Source organism: Anguilla anguilla, chromosome 6, assembly GCF_013347855.1.
Source record: "Anguilla anguilla isolate fAngAng1 chromosome 6, fAngAng1.pri, whole genome shotgun sequence".
Lineage (NCBI taxonomy): Eukaryota > Metazoa > Chordata > Actinopteri > Anguilliformes > Anguillidae > Anguilla > Anguilla anguilla.
The window spans coordinates 25,005,303-25,023,243 of NC_049206.1; the positions used below are offsets into that span (position 1 = coordinate 25,005,303).

General features: G+C 45.0%; 1 protein-coding gene across 26 annotated transcripts in view; it reads right to left on the reverse strand.

The window, feature by feature from the left end:
- The window catches only part of dlg1l (discs, large (Drosophila) homolog 1, like), a 158,460-nt gene that overhangs the window by 27,187 nt on the left and 113,332 nt on the right, over positions 1–17,941 (reverse strand). For all 26 annotated transcript variants that reach the window (XM_035421079.1, XM_035421078.1, XM_035421081.1 and 23 more), the window contains 7 exons: positions 13,823–13,873; positions 11,927–12,051; positions 11,173–11,342; positions 10,070–10,206; positions 8,738–8,882; positions 3,392–3,527; positions 304–460 (listed from right to left, as the gene is read on the reverse strand). In XM_035421079.1, the coding sequence (XP_035276970.1) occupies positions 304–460; positions 3,392–3,527; positions 8,738–8,882; positions 10,070–10,206; positions 11,173–11,342; positions 11,927–12,051; positions 13,823–13,873 (921 nt within the window). The remainder of the gene's footprint in view (positions 1–303; positions 461–3,391; positions 3,528–8,737; positions 8,883–10,069; positions 10,207–11,172; positions 11,343–11,926; positions 12,052–13,822; positions 13,874–17,941) is intronic.

Sequence of the window (17,941 nt, forward strand, 5' to 3'; positions counted from 1 at the left end):
ACTGGGTTAACATGTTTCTTACAGAGACAGCGGTATGAGACTGGGTTAACATGTTTCTTATAGAGGCGGTATGAGACTGGGTTAACATGTTTCTTATAGAGACGGTATGAGACTGGGTTAACATGTTTCTTACAGAGACAGCGGTATGAGACTGGGTTAGCATGTTTCTTATAGAGGCGGTATGAGACTGGGTTAACATGTTTCTTATAGAGGCGGTATGAGACTGGGTTAACATGTTTCTTATAGAGACGGTATGAGACTGGGTTAGCATGTTTCTTATAGAGACATTAACATGTTTCTTACAGAGACGAGGCGGTCTCCTTTCCTCAGTTCTCCGCACAGGTCGGCAGGCCCCCCGGCCAGGATGAAGGAGATGAAGATGCCCTCTCCATCCTCTCCACCCACAATGTTGAAGCCCAGCCCCGTAGTGCCTCGATGCAGCACCACCTTCCTGGGCTCCCTGTGTGAAAACACATCATATACGTCCTTCACAACAGCAGCAGCATACAGCACATGCACACCCACACGAACACACACACACACACGCATTCGCTTAATACTAATCTTAGATCAAAACTCTCCCCCCAGTGGATAATGTGAGAACTGCAGTGAGAGAGACAGAACTGACAGCGGAAATATTTCTTCATCAAGTGCCATTATATTGAGGCATGTATCAAAAAAGGACGATCAAGATCCATAAATTCCACTACATCGGTGTGTGCAGGTGGTGCTGTTTTAGCCCTGACCTTCAGATTTGCCATGACAAAAGTGGTGTATTTCACAAAGTTGGTTAAAATAAGTTTGCTGGTTTCAGCTGAGTCTTGCTTCTTCATTACACACAGAAGGACATATGATAGGTTTGTCCCTGATCCAAAAAAACTGAATCGTGGAGCATTAATGAAGCCCTCAAGGTTTTATGGAGTCGTTTAAACCATGGTTTATATAGGCTGCAGAAAGATACTGAGCGCAATTCCCACCGGTGGAATCTAGAGGGCAGTACAACCACGTTTTTATTTCCTGAAACAGCGCACTGCACCTGTGGAACAATATCTGTGCACGACAGAGACGTCCACTCCTGATTCTGTTTGCGCATGACCCCATGGGCTATACTCTAGAGAGGATTCTCTTCCAGAAGCTAACCGATCCCCATGAGAGCAGGTGATTTAATTTGCCATCCAATGGACAACCACAGATTAGAGCTAGAACAAAAGCCAGCCAATTGAAATGTCTGGCAACACAACCGTAAGTGCCATTTTGTCTGCTTTACTGAAGACATGGTATTGACTCTTCTTTTTTTCTAATCTTCTATATATATGCATTTTTCTTGAAATAAGAGCATCTGCCTAAATGCCTAAAGGTAAATATAAAAAATATAAAATATATGTGATAATGTAAATGTAATACTGTTGATCAAATTAGACTTAACACACTGATTGCGCCCATTACATCGCTGATACCAGTCAACACAATCGTGGATTCAGGAGAGAAGGAAGATATATATCAAATGATTACGTTTTATTCTGTAAGTCATAGCATTCATTCTCCACCACAGATTATACAACACTCCCTATTTGCAGGAAGTGCATTAAAAGGAATAATAAGGAATAATCCTTATTATAAGGATTATCGTCTTATAAATATATGTATGAAAAAAAGCACCATAATTACGATTTTTCATGTGACGTTTAAAGACAGGGATGATATGCAAAGACCATATAGCGGAGGCTTATCAGGTATCTAGAAAACATCAACCATTCAGACGTTTCCATTTCTAGTGAATGGGATTTTCTTTTAAAACGAGTGTGACGTCCGATTATTCGCCCTGACGACACCATAAAAACCTTTCCATTAAAAGAGGATTTAATGCAGTGAGGCGCTTGGAAACATGTGTGCCACCCAGGACCACGCTCCCGCTCCCCAGACAAAATACGCCCTTCGCCAGACAGTTGCCATCTGCCCTCTGAGCCAATGCCCCACAAGCCGGCGGCATCGACAGGCCACCCTTAAGGGAATGAAAACGGAATCCATTAATCGCTGCAAGCCGCCATCTTGCCAAATTTGGCAAAGACAGCAGTGATTTTTTCCCCCCTCCCCATTTGTTCATTTACTTTTTTTCCACAGCGATGGCTATCGGCATTGACCCACATTAACACGAGACACATTAAACCGATGGGAAAACTGGGGGGGGAGGGATAGTGTCCCCATTATGACCGTGGTGAGCGACTGAACATTATAGGAATTAAATAAATGTGATTAGGGGCATCAGCCAGGGAGGCTGGTTGTAGGGTCAGGGTTAAAGACTCCACTCCTTGCCCTGTGCCCCTGCTTTGCCCCTTAAATACCCCACTGCGCGCCCGGGGTGCGTCAAACACTGCGTTTAGCGTGACGTGTCCTCTGTCTGTCTCGTTTAACAGCGTAGGGGGGGCTCACAAAAGCGTGAAATTACAAGGGAGATTAAAAAAGCCTGAATGGTTTTTGAAAAAGCGCAGGGATGAATAATAATGTCTCCCTTGCTTTAAACGTCCTGGGCAGAAATATACTGCGCGTTTCGTTTCCTGAATAATGATGCGTATTTTCCGGTTCTCTTAAAACAACCCACAGGTCATGTCAAACTGTGTATTTCGCAATGAGAGCGTGAACAGGGTCGAACGGTTTTTTAGGGCCAGCAAGGGGTATGTCACGGTTCCTCATGTCGGCCACTAGAGGCCGCCTGTTACCTTTCTTGTTTCCCAGTGCTTCAGTCTTCCCGTGCTCATTTATGTTGTTGTTATATTAGTAGTTCTGGTTTAGCCTGCACGTGTCCAGCTCGTTTATGCCATTGGTTTCAGGTGTGCATTGTGTATTTAAGTTCCCGGTTTCCCTCATGCCTCCGCTTGTGTTAACTTCCCCAGTTAATAGCCAGCCCTATGTGTCTTAAGCTCTCCAGTCCCCTGTGCATTCTCTAGTGCGTAGTTTTGTTTCTCTTGTTTGTTAGTTTCTCCTATATTGCCTCCTGGATATTGTTTTGTACGCTTTACAGAGAAACAGAAGGGAAACTGGGCAGAAACCAAGCCTGAACCCCCAAAAAGCAAGCAAGGTAAAAAATAGAAAAAGAAACTCCCCTGTGGGGAGAAAAACACTCAAACACCGGGGAGAATAAACTCTCGGGAGGAACTGTGCTACACGGGGAGCCCATCTCCACGGCCTGGCCCGGTGTAAAGCACAGGGAGAATGGCTGGTATAAAAAAAATGTAATGAGGCATCTATCACAGTAAATATTGAAATGGGTTGAGCAGGTTACAGTCTGCAGAAGTAATGAACTAGCTGGTAGTAGGAAGTCCGAATAAAGAGATACAATATGCAACATGTGAAATGAGATATTAATTGTGTAATAAAACAGGTGTGCATTTACCTGGTGATATCTTCATCACCCAGCATGGCTTTGGGGGTGGGGGAGTAGCGTCCTGTGGGTGAGGGGGCAGGTGGCTGGCCCAGGAAGGTAGGGGGGCTGAGGGGGCTGATATGATTCTCCGTGTGCTGGGAATAAGCTGGAAGAAAAACAGAATTCAGAGAATTGAGCACACGTAGCCAATGAACCTGTTTCGCTCCCAAATGTGTTTTTTCACAGGTAAGCTAAAGAGCTAACAAAAAAAGAGGAAGAAAACAAAATGCTTCTCCTGTATTCCTTATTTCTGATTTTACTGGCTATCATCGTTCATATTTATCACCACCATTCTGTCTTTGGGAGGGCCTGATTGATTTCCTTTCCCATGACACCTGGACCCACCTCCAATCCGACACAGCCAATGAGATCAAGAACTGAAAACGGATTGGCCAACCCTTGTACAGTTTTTGATTCCCTAAAAGCTGAAGCCAAAAATGTCACTGCAGGGGCCAAACAAAATGATCTCAATTGAAATTCACAAACAAAGTATCACAGTATTGAGTTAACAATAATAAGCTGAACTGCTGTGTGACAACCCCAGTAGGAAGCTGCTCAATCAAGCCAGAAGCTTCTAAAAGGTTCTATGGTTTACCGTGTAATTAATGTTCTTTGACACACCCCAGGGATATCTGTGAGAAGCAAAGCTTTATTCAGATTGTGTATCTTCAGTCATGTGCGTAGGGTACTGTACCTCCTGAGGTTAATAAAGCTGTGCATATGGAACCTTGCCCTGTGTGGGTCCTGTTTGTTGAGCCAGTACAATTTTAGATTACCTCGACAGGCACAAAGCTTACTATACCCCATACCAACCGAACCTGATGCTCGTTTCAGTTTGGTCATGCCGGAACCCCAGATCCTGGTACTCTGGGGGCTTACCCAGACTTTCCCCCCAATCCACGCAACACTGGAATACTGCACATGACCAACATGTCTTTCCCTTGAAAAGAATCTGGTACCTACTTCCCCCAGGCCGGGTAAAACTCTGGGGTATGGGTATGGGTATAGGACAGGCCCTCGCCATCTAGCATACCAAAAAGTCACACCCTGCCACAGGCAACGACGAGCCATTCAACACAGGAGCAAGACAGGAGCAAGCTCAAGCCATTCAAGGTCAATGGTATCTGCCATAAGAGGTCGTTCCCAGAGCATGTGGTGTTACAGAGGACAAAGAGGAGGGACACTAAATCGTACTCCCTACCAATATCGCCCAAAACCTTGTGCCTCTCAAGGTCCTCTCAGACCACATCAATAACGGGAGCCACACGGCACGAGGTTCTAAATGCACAGCGTTATTAACCTTGACAGATACCTTCACGCACGAGACAGCAGATCACAGTAAAACAGTGCTGCACATATCCAGGGGGCGTGTCAAAGAACTTTCTTTAATTACATCATAAAACCGGAGAACTCTCGCAAAGCTTCTGGCATGATTGGACAGCTTTTCTTACGAGGGATGGGACATTCCCCGCTGCTGGCAACAATACGTTTGTTTTGTAGTATCTCACTGCTGACACCAATACAGCTATAGTAGGTAAACTGAGAACTGCTGTGTGAGAACAAAACAAACATTGTTATTTTTTCTCGGATTAACTGTGATACTTGTCATATATACTGTGCACGGTCTGGGGTTTGTGAACACATGGTGCAAATGTTATGCGTTTCCTTTTTTTGCAATGCACAGTTCTAGCTTAACAAGTTTAGGAGTGCTATGATTACGGATTCCATAACACTGCGCAACCTAAGAATTACTTTATAAAACATCTTTATAAAAAAGTTTCAGTCCAGCTGACTCAAGCAACACTACATCTGTTCAGCAATTCACACAGGCAGATGTTTGCTAACACTAATTCTAATTAATTCTAATTAATTCTAACACTAATTCTAATTCTAAGTTAAGTAACCATTTCTCATTTCTTAAACTATTTTTTCAAAACTATTGGGAAGAGAACTTCTGCTGATTTTTTTACTTCTGAAGCAAAGAAAGATTTATTCCAAACGTTATGATATATAAAGCTTATTTTTTATACAGATTGTGATGCACAGTACTTAATGAACCAAGTGTCTTGCGGATGCAACAAAACTGTCATTATCAAAAAATATCTCCCCCCAACAGGAGGTGTGCTCTTCCAAAACTTCATATCAGACCCAGCAAGCCTCTATGAAAATAAATATCTATTTTTGCCATTTAGACCTTAAATTACAGAGACCCGCGAGAAAAAAGAAATCACTCCATTCATGGGTTGGGACAAAGATTAACAAAAGGTGTGTGCCTGTAAAAAAATATATCGCGAGTTCATATCAGGCACCATATCTAACCAACATTAATATATTTCATAGAATTTATAAATTACTCAACGAATCTCAACGAACCTTCATAAGTGTTCACAAAGAACAAGGCCAATTGTTTGTAAATACGACATTTTACTACACAGCTTCCCTCAAAATAAAAACAAAAACTATCAAAGTAAACGTTTTATTTTTTCTAGGGTTTAGGATAGGGTTTACAAAAGAAGATATCTATACTCCTGTCAGCTATTCACAGTATAGACCAGTAACTGGAGACACTTCAAGTGTTACTGTCAATATCATGATGCATAATGCCCTAGATGACAAGACGAAGAGGAGAGCAAATTATATAAATAACAAATATGAGCATTTCTGCTCTTAAAATCAGACAGAGTCCTTTTTCAACACTTAACAAAACTATCTTTTATTCACGAAGCGTTCGGCACTATTCCGCACCCCGGTTCACTCTGCAGGGACGGCGGCTCGATCGGCCTTCGAGCCCCGGCGCGCGGTGACATCGGGCGTTCAGAGAGAGCGTCCGACGCACCGCCGCCGCTGCTGCTGCGCTAGCTAAATCATCGACGGCTGTCACTCCGGGGGCGAGCGATCAATCGGCTGCTCGCCGGAGAGGAGCGCGGCTGGGGCTGCTGACAGGCTGTCGTTGCATCACACCACAAGCCTGATTTACTAAAGACCTTCAGCACGTGCTAAACCTTTTAGCGCACGCATAACCAATAACACGACCAATGATTGGTCACTGTATTTGTTTTGCTCCAATCACTGGTTGCGTTGTTAGTTCCACGTGCGCTAAAAGGTTCTGCACGTGCTAAAGGTCTTTAGTAAAACCAGGCTCTATGCGTTCAGATGTCATTAGCACACCTGGGTGTTGTCAGGAGTAGTTTTACACGGGCGCGTGGTTTCTACAACCACTCTCAGGGTCAGGCGAGGATTTACTCAGCCAATAACTCCGTCTTATGCAAATATTGCGCGTGCTCATTAGAGCTGATATTCTATTAATTTTTCTTTCTATGGCTGCCCTATCACGGGCAGATAAAAGCGGAATTCATGATTCGTTTTTGAAGTGCCCGCCGAGGGATCGGTGGAGCGCCGTCCTGGCTTTGAAAAGCCGTAATCGGGGCTGGCTGGGGCTACGCGGCTTTTGAAGATTAAAATGAGCGACTTCTGTGTGAACTGTGAAGGCAAGGTCAACTGGAAAGCCGCAGAGGTGCTTTGTTTCCATTGACAGGTCCCCTGGTGATGCGTCCTGACATTTTATGAGCATTTCTCAGAGCGAGAACCAAGGGCGTCCCGGTCAAGGGTAATCCACATCACCCAAAATCAGACAGAGGCCTCTAGGTGTCAGTCACGCTTATTTAAATACCTGGTTCATCGCTAACAACTATTTACCCTTTCTTCCAATTACGTCGAAAGCCACTGATCTTTGTCACAGTGTTTCTCTCTTTTTTTTTTTTTGCTCTCCTCATCACACCAGTACAACCACTACCAGGGTAACATGGGAAATTGCCCAGAAAACAGCTTGTATCCTGAAATTATTGAGCCAAGACTGTCAATGTTCAACTTCAAACAGAAGAGAGGTTCTGAGGGACAGTATGGTATGGTACACTACAGATGTATATGGTATACATAATCTCCACTACAGATCTCTTTAATCATTTCAGTTATAATTTATTATAGTGATGGTCAGGAGTCAGGACAGCCCATGATTTAATGAGACAGTTTTGCCAAATTCTCAGAATGTAGGAAAGGGTAGTGTGTGTGTCAATGGAAAGTATGCAAAGACCCGAGAGAGAGGGAGGGAGGGAGGGAGGGAGGGAGGGAGAGAGAGAGAGAGAGAGAGAGAGAGAGGGGTGGGGGGCAGGGGGGTTGGGGTTGTTGTCTAAACACTTTCCAATGGCCAGCAGTTGGCCAATGGCTGGTGACCCAGAGGGACGCACAGCGCAGCTCGGCTCTGTCTCTAATGAGCGTTAATGGCTTCGCGCGCACCGAGGAGGGACGCATAATCATTAGAGCCCGAGACCTCTGATCTGTGCGCCATTAGCCGTCCTGCTAAAATGCCTGCCAGCCACCGCGGCTCAATACAGCTGAAGCCTCTCACTCGGCTCTCCGCTCACACAGGGCTCCCACACCGCGGGGCTGACACACATTCCCCATACCCGCTTTACACAGCCGCTTTCCACATTTCACTGCCTTTTCCTCCCTTTCATTTCGGGATGCGTCTTCATTCTGGTTCATTTTGGTGCTGTGTCTCACACTATAAACTGGGTACAGTGCGTCTGTTTTCATCAGCGCCCCAAGGCAAAATAACAGCTCCATCAAATATTCAACAAACTCCAAGTGAAGCAGGTTTTTACTAAGCACCAGGAATATATTGGGCCAGCACTGTCTAATTGAACCACACTGTTTATCACAGCAATGCCATTTAAATGGCTGGAAATGGAGAGTTTCCCTAAAGCCGTTCAATGGCGGCGATGCCTTTGTGGCAGCAGCAGCATTAGAACAGGTAGCACACAGCAGCACTGGAGCAGGTAGCACACAGTAGTGATACTGGAGCAGGTAGCACACAGTAGTGATATTGGAGTAGGTAGCACACAATAGCGATACTGGAGCAGGTAGCACACAGTAGCGATACTGGAGCAGGTAGCACACAGTAGCGATACTGGAGCAGGTAGCACACAGTGGCGATACTGGAGCAGGGAGCACACAATAGCGATACTGGAGCAGGGAGCACACAGCAGCGATATTGGAGCAGGTAGCACACAGTAGCGATATTGGAGCAGGTAGCACACAGTAGCGATATTGGAGCAGGTAGCACACAGTAGCGATATTGGAGCAGGTAGCACACAGTAGCGATATTGGAGCAGGTAGCACACAGTAGCGATACTGGAGCAGGTAGCACACAGTGGCGATATTGGAGCAGGTAGCACACAGTAGCGATATTGGAGCAGGCAGCACACAGCAGATGGCTCATGCGCAGACACTCCCGGGCGGGGCGAGCGGGCCACTCACAGTTGGTGATATCGGGGGGTGCGAAGCTGTCGTTCATGAAGACACTGGTGGGTTTAGCCACTTTCAGGTACACCACGTCGGGGGTGTTTTTCAAGGCTGTCACGGCGTCCTCGTGACTCACCTCCTCAAGGCAAACACTGTTCACCTGCAAGAGACACAGAGTAAGATATGTACACACACACACATGCACGCACGCACACACACACGCACGCACGCACACACACACACACGCACGCACACACACGCACGCACGCACGCACGCACGCACACACGCACACACACACGCACACACACACGCACACACACCCAAACACACACACACAGACTGCATTTTAACATTATAATCGCTAGGCAGATGCTGTTATACAGATTGTTGTACAGTAGCGTTACACCAGGGGCGTTACACCAGCGTTACTCTCAGGAGTACGAAGCTGTGCCAGTACATATTTCATACATTTTCACAATTCAAAATCAAAAAACTTTGTTGCCATATCAGGAAATACTGAGAGGGATTTGTTGCAGTGCAGCTCAAAAGACAAGACAAATACAATCACACAATTCACATACAATACACATCACATAATAAAGTATCGTAAAGAATCAATGTAGTACCAGGATTATCCCAAAAAATAAAAAATAACTCATAGAAATGACATTGAATGCAAAACGCATATGGACATATGGAGTCATAACAGAGTAAAATATTAGCCACGCCAAAGATTTTTTTGTCCTCTACTTTCTTATAAAGAGAACATGTGCATATCATTATCGTAGACCAAGCTCAACAGGACTGATCCCAACTGATACCTGTCCCTGGACAGGAAAGCTGAATCTGATTATATCATTGACCATATAATATGTAATCTCAGGTCCACAGTACAACCAATGTGCACTGGAGAGATTTGATTGAAGGTTTGAGGAAGAAGTAGCAACAGGTGAAATTCTCTAAAGAAAGAACACCAGCTTCCTCATGGCTTTTCCCTCAGTATCTCCACATTATGTGACCCCAGTAACTGCAGAGACCGTGTGGTAGACAACTCCCTGTTCTGTTGCGATAACAAAACATTTTTTAATATAACTAGCAGTAGAAAAATACAATTCTGCACTCCATATTCCCAGAGAGTCCACCGGCTCTAAAGGGAGTCATTCTTGTGTACCAGTCAGCGTCTACGACCTGCTGAGACCCATTTATGAACACATTTATTTACCAGCGGATTAAGCCCTTTCCAGAGCCCAGAAAAGGACACCAGGTTTTATAGCAAGTTAATGGCAGATTCAGAGGACTTAATGACGGAGGCTCGTTAATCAGGAATTCAACAGATGGCCGCCTACCGCCAAAAGCTTGTCCCCTATTTGCAGCTTCCCGTCTTTGTGCGCCGCCCCGCCCTCGATGACTTTCGTGACGTAGATGCTGTTGTCGCCGGGGATGTGCTGATTTCCCACTCCCCCGGCTATGCTGAAACCAAGACCTGGGAACAGAGAGAAAGAAAACTTAGCCCGAAAAACACAGGGGTGACCTTAACTTGAGGACACAGAGAGGGAAAACTGGCCTTATAAACCCCTTACAGAGATAACCAAGACTGGGAGACAAAGGGAGAAAGACAAGTCAGCTTTAAAAGCCTTAGAGATAACCAAGACTCAGCGGCACAGATAGATAGAACTTAGTCTTAAAACCCTTATAAAGATAACCAAGACCCCATCACCATAACCATTCAATGTAATTGTACGCTGTGAAAGTGAAATATAGATACACTCCACAAACATGTATATGTAAATATGAGCTATGAGCTACTGACCTGACAAAAGTAATGACATATGAGAACGTGTACATTGTCCAATGGCATTTATAGATGCAAAGGACATGTGACTGTACTGTCATGGGATTGGATAATACTCACTGATAGCCAGACACTCCCTAATGAACTGCTAGAAAAAACAACTAATTTTAACTTTTATTTCAAAAGCATAGTGTTCGCTCTACGTGACCTGCAAAATCTTATTTCCCAGCGCACATTAGGGTCAAGTCTGAAACCAGCTTTTCTATAATCCATAAAAATGTGGTTTTATCTTAATTGCTTCCTTTTCCATATTGAATTCTGGATTAATAGCATAGGACAAAAATATGTACAACTTTCATTTAGGAGAAGAACATGTGTTTGTCAGTGCTCTGCCAAAATAACTGTAGCTATCCAAAGCTGGTGAATACAATTTCCCAATCCCAAATTCAGAAAGGGTTAAGAGCATAGAAAAAATATTAATAATACATATCATACATACACATATGTGATCAGTGAGTACTATTAAGTAACAGCACAATCAAAATATACTAAATTACAGAACCACCAGGACCCTTAACTGTGGGAACTATTGCTGGGGCAGCATGTGACAGCATGTCACAGTGACCGCAGCATAGTGATGATGTCACAGCAACCCACCTTTGGGACCCTTGACAAGCTTGATTTCCATGATCTTCTCCGTCATGGGTTTTCTTCTTCTGACGTAGAGTCTGACGATGGAGCCGGCTTCCTTCAGGGCCTCCACAGCCTTGCTGTGGGTGACGTCTCTCACGTCAACATCGTTCACCCTAAGGATGCTGTCATTGACCCTACGGAGGCAAAGATTCATCTTTACTTTACCTTCATGTATGCTAGTAGGCCAACTGAAAACTCAATGTTAGTTTTCAGTAATGACCTGGGGCATCTCAGTGGCGAAGGAATGCAAGGGAATGTGTAGCCGATCTTATGTAGAGGATGATAAAACAGGCAGCTGCAAGAGGCATTTTTTTTACATTTTGAGTTCAAAGTTAACATCGTCAACCGCCTAGGTGAAAGGAATGCACACGGTGCTCAGCGAGCATACTGAGCATACTGAGATACGCAACATTAACATCATTACGCAATCTGTGGAATCAGTAGCTATATACAATATATATACAAACTATATACAATATTTTCAAGTCTCTGTGATGTAGTGTGAAGATTTAAGAACACCCACTCTTCAATTTTGAAGCATCACAGTAAATTTGAAGCCAAGAGCACAAGTGCGAATTAACATATGCAAGTTATCCAGGGGGGATGTGTACTATCAAAGTGCGTATTTTAGCACTTTTGCTAAAGAATGTAATGTGGGAAAGTCAACAGGGTTTGTTATAAAGAAGGGTCAGGAGCGGTCAGAGACGGCCACACTCACCGGAGACGGCCGTCCTGGGCGGCCGCGCCCCCGGGGATGACCTTGGTGATGAAGATGCTGGGGTCCTCGCCGATGTGGGGGTTATCCGTGCCGCCCGCGATGCTGAACCCCAGACCCGAGTTTCCCTGCGCGGCGCCGCAACGGAAAGGACACAGCGGTCACGGTAAGCCGGCACACGCAAATATGCACACGCGCGTTCACGCACACACATCCAGATACACATAAACAAATACGCAAAAACTGATAGGAGGAGGCGACATAGCTCAGGAGGTAAGACCAATTGTCTGGCAGTCGAAGGGTTGCCGGTTCAAACCCCGCCCTGGGCGTGTCAAAGTGTCCTTGAGCAAGACACCTAACCCCTAACTGCTCTGGCGAATGAGAGGCATCAATTGTAAAGCGCTTTGGATAAAAGCGCTATATAAATGCAGTCCATTTACCATTTGATATTAATATGGTAGGCTGTCTGCATTCAGCTAAAGGAAGAAATTAATTCAGGCAAGGAGAACAATCTCTTAAATCAATGCATTCCACCCCAGAAGTTACATATCATTCAGATTTTTTGTGGAAGTGCATATATTGAGTGCTCTTATATGACTGACTCTAAGATCCAAAGAGAACTTGACCTTTATTGCTTATGCCAAACTCTCCGGAAGAGGGCAGACTCTCAAAGTCAACAGACTGCAGCCACACACCTGACCATGAGTCTACGTTTCAATCAGAAGTGTTTACCCACTCTGAAAATCAACTCAATCAACGACTCAGGCTTCTTTTGCAACGAGCTCAAGGCAATCGCTCTAGAGTCAAGTGCGTCTTAACAGGACAGGTCAATCTTGCACAGATAAAGACAGGACTGCTGCTTTAAAACCCAATGTGTCCCATGTACAGCTTGCTCTAAAAGTGGGCACACGCAAACAGTTTTCAAATGCAATGGCATTTGAACTCAGGGGCTAAGCTGGAGGTTGACTACACTGCAGTTAGCATCAGGCCATTGTTTATTAATGCACACTGTTAGCAATGCACACTGGGGAACGCTCAGCTGAATGAGGTCCCCACACACAAGTGGAAGAAACCCCCCTTAACAGGCACGTGCATGATGCAAGATGCGCATTTAAAACAACACATTATGTTTTATCTTATTCTTGGATCGCACGGGGGTGTATTGATACATGTGTCTACTGTACATTATCAAAGAAAGCCGGCAGTCATTTGAATTAGCCTCTGATTGATTTGAATGCATAAGGTTTTTTTTTAATCACAGATGTGAAAGTAATTAATTTCATTATCACTGGTACTGAAAGGACACTGTGGACTCACTCAGTATCTGCACAATAACAGTACAAATTTGATTGTTAGAATTTGCCTGGCATTATCACAAAGGTGTATTTGTATCTAATACAATGTTTTACATTCCTAATGAATCAGAGTTGGGGAAAAGCTCAAGATAGAACAGCTGTACAGCAGTTTAGATCATACAAGTAAAAAGCTCCCAATAATAATAGTAATGGGCTGAATTAACTCAAATAACAAGATTATGACTAAGCACCTTCTGAAAATGAAGGGTAAGTGTTTGACTGGATGCACTGCAGATACTAAGCACATTGCAAGAATATGGTTTCCACTTTCTTCACAATCTTTGGTCCTACAGTTGCAAAACAATGCTTTGGTGGCCTCGAACCTTGGAGACAATCAGCCGCTTCACTCAGAAGAGATGCAGTGACTAACTTCTCCACTGAGAAGAGGAATCACACACGTAAGGCCTCACTGTTCACTGCTGTGGTGCCCTAACCAATGACCCAGGGGGACTGGATGGTCCACGTCTATGGCTTGAGCAGTACTTGGAATTCTATGGTGCTTGTCCTTACAAAATACGGTATCAAAACAAAACGGTGACCTTACCCGTTCAAGTGTGATTTCCTCATATTCAAAATCGGCTTCTGTTCCGTTCACCTGAAAAGGCGTGAAAATAGGACATTAGCAACCAGCGACTCCGAGCACTCTGCGAAAACATCAGCCCATCCAGCAAATGAACCATGCAGCAACTCAAGTTTTCTGACAAACCACCAGGAGGTGAAAAAGTGGGACATTAATCTTTTCATCCATACAAGCATTCTTCTGCTGATAAGGCATGGCCCGAAAAAAAAAAAGCAGGATGGGTCTGTCCACTGTCCTTTAAAAGAAATGTAAAAAACAACAAGCTGGATACAGTACATTGACTTGCAACACAAACAGGTATTTTGGGCCTATTCTTAATTCTAATAGGACAACTGGAAAACCTAACCTTCATGGCATAGGCTTCCTGTAATCAGACTGGTGGTAGCAGATGTCTGATAATTGATTTGATTGGCTGGGTAGGCTTTTCACTTCGTACGCCCACCTGAGACTTTTCCCCCTGAGGTTTGCTAGTGTTTACCTTTGGAACATCCTCCCCACTTTGCGCAGCTAGCATCAGCGGCTAATAATAACCTTGTGCTTCATTAATATGGAGATTTCAGAAGATGTCTCCAAGCCTACAGATGCAATGGTCTGCAATATGTGGAGTCTTTGCATCATGCATCATCTTTGTTGAAAAATGGTCTGTGTCCAATCAAGACATTCTGACCGCCTGTTCTGGGTTATGGGAAAAAATCGCTTACGTAATATGATCCGCTATGTACATTCACTGAAAATGGCATTCCTGCCACCAAAAAATTCCCATCTCCTTATTGCAATCCCTGTTCCTTAACTGGACTGCCAACACTAAAGCTTAGGAAAGCGGTTTCCAATCCTGTACTAGAAGGTCTACCATCCTGGAGGTTTTCACTCAAAGCCTAACAAAGCACACCTCATTCAACAGCTAGCGATCTTGTCCAGGTGCTAATCAATAGAATCGGGAGTGTCAAATTAGGGTTGAAATGAAAACCTACAGGAGGTTAGATCTACAAGAACAGGGTTGGGAACCACTGGCCTATTGCTATTAACTGCAGGGGTTGACTGGACTTGTGGATTCTCGTGTGGCTCTAACACATTAAGGCCCTTCCTTGCATGTTTTCCCATTGCACAGTAAAGGCCTTTCTTCAGTGTAGTAGCAGGGCCAAAAGTAGTCCACCCTGGCCCCTGGCCCCAAGTGGCCTCCCACGCCCAAGCAGACCACCGCCTGGATCCAGAAGCACGTGCCAGTGAACAGCCGCTGTGTGGCGCCTTCAGCCCGCGACGGATTCACAACGGCCTTAAAAATCACCTCGTAATCAAAGCGGCGAAAATGTTTTTATTTAAACGCGTCTCTCTCAGGCAAAGCGTGATGCGTGGAGAGGACTGGCGCCACACAGCGACGGCATTATGAGGACGAGCGTCTGAGCGTTCCCGGACGCGGCGCAGGCGCAGCTCGACCAGACGGTCCTCTTACGTTCCTAACGACCGCTTCACGCTCCTGCCCACCTGCTGAGGTTCTCCGGGGAGAACGGCAGGAACGCAGAGGGGGGAAAAACAGACTGGGAGTGCGACTCCGTTCAGCGGCCAGTCGAAAAGAGAGAGGGGGACGTGAATCATCTGACGAAGCCCTCGTTTTCCGTTCGAAGGGTCGCGACCGTGCCTCGACGGGGCTGCCTGCGAGCTCGCTCCCGCCGACTCAGCACATGGCGGGAAGCGTTCCCGTCTCGGCGTAACAGCAGGCCGTCTGCTCTCCGGCCAAATCGGACCGCGACGACGGGGGGGGAGGGGCTCAGCAACCTGACAGTTATGAAACCCAATGACCTTTTCCCGGCGGGAGATATACAGCCAATCAGTCGTTTCTTACAGTCCTTTTCCCCCCAGTGCAAAGATTGTAGATTGTTATGAAAGAAAAGATAAATCACATGCATACTTTTGTGTGGCGTACATAAAAGTGCCTTCATTAAACCATTACCACATTCAAGGCAGAGGCGTACATAATACTCAAGACACTTAATACGTCAATGAAAACCCAAACCAATTACTCAATTCAGGGTGTCCGCGGTAAAACGACTGCAAAGCATGGAATGGCACTGTGTTATATTAGGTGATGAAAAAAAACAAGGGAGAAATCACTTCATCCATGAACAAAAGAACAATGTACACACAAGTATTCACTGTAGACTCATACTGTATGACTCGATAATTTTAGCAGATGGACCATCACTTCTAATTTTGTTTATACAACCTGTCCAGCCCACCATATCAAATTAAAATAAACGCATCCCTTCTGAACACAAAGATATGTGTAACGACAGCAGCACAATGAAACCCGATTCGCTGATTGCTCCATCAAAAGTGAGGTTTCCAAAAAAAAAACCAAACAAACACAAACGACGACAACCAGATTCCGTTTTCATCATTTGAATCTGGTCTCTAGGCTCTTAGACACACCGGAAATGCATGTGAATGCTTACGGTCTGCGTTCCGGTTTACGACTGCTTCGGCAATGTAAAAATATCTGACCGTGCATAAGATCCTTCGAAGCAGCTAGTGAAAACAACAGCGTAATTTTAATAAATGTATTAATTAATTAATAAACAGACGCTTCCTTGAAAATCCTGGAGGACGGGTGAAGATAAAACAGGCTTTTCTGATTTGCTGTCTTCCTGGAGACCGGGGCCCTCGTCTCCGCGCGCTGCAGGGACGAGGCCGCGACGGCGACGCGGGGCACGCGGGTGACGGCGGGAGTTCATTCGGGCTCTCCGCGCCCCCCCCCCCCCGCCCCCGCCCCCGCCCCCGCCACGGCCTCAGCCCTCGCAGCCGATTAAGCTTCCTTCCCCCGCTGCTTCAGCGTCCTCGAGCACACCCGCTGCTCTCTCGCGCTGCTCGAACCGCAAATGAGCAGCGCCTTACCTGCTCGCGGTCTTACACACAGAGGAACGCGACCCCGAATTCAACCCGACCGCTTTCTTTTCTGGGAGGTTGCTGCATCTAAATTTCTAATGCTTAAGAGTGGGCGAAATGAGATAAAAACTGGATGTAAATCAATGGCAGTGTAGTTAGACTATTGTAGTAATATGAAATGGACACAGGTGAGAAAAGTGAGCTGGTGGAAGCGATGCACCATAACAGAGCCATTATCAGTTCTCCAAATCCACTTTAATCACATTTTATTCCTAGCCACTCCATTTGCGTTTGAATTTCCAGGAAACCTAACCTGAAGACGCAAGACACTGGACAGAACAATAACTCTTATGAGCGGCCAGCAGGGGGCGTGCTGGAGGGGACCGACAGAGCGCTGACTGAAAAGCCATGTAAACAAACAGAAAAATGCATTTCCGGCCTGAGAGCACAGCAGGGTTCAACGGCTCAAGGCCGAGGAGATCGCAAATAAGTGTCTAAAGAATTCCACTGAAACTGCAGCTTGGTGTGGTAATGCAACCGACGGAGAGGTACAGATACAGTGCATCAAAGTAGCCTAAACATGCTTCAATTAAACATTATTACCTGAATACAGTGTATTGTCACACCCAAGAGGCCAGAACCTTCATTAATGTCAGCATTAGCCTGAGTTGGGATTGAGGGAAAACAACAGCTGATTAGCTGAAGGAGGTTGGATGGTATGAACCGGACCGACTTTGGAAATGATTGAAGGTTACCAAACAATCACCTTTGAACAGGCCAGAATCATATACTGCAAACATATGCAAAAATAATAGAGGTGAGATCAACTCGTGTTCCCAAAACAGATATTTTTGTATGAATTTACAGGCATTTTAAGGACAAATGTATGATTTAAAAAAAAATATTTATTGTACGATAGTCAAAGCTAGTTTGCAAAACTTTATGAAGCACATTCTTAAACATACAACTTTTATAATAGTTTGGGTCTACAAAAGGTATGTACTTCACCTTACAGTGAGTGAAGAATTTTGGTGGGGAATTAATATTCAATGTTAAATCAAGGTCGCGCTATAAACGTCTTTTCCCCGACTTTTTGAGGACAGTAGAATATTTCAATTCACCCTCCCTTGTCCTCTGCTGTCTCTTTCAGCAGGACCCACAAACTCAAACTCAGGAGAGACGCAGTGTAATCTCTACATAAAT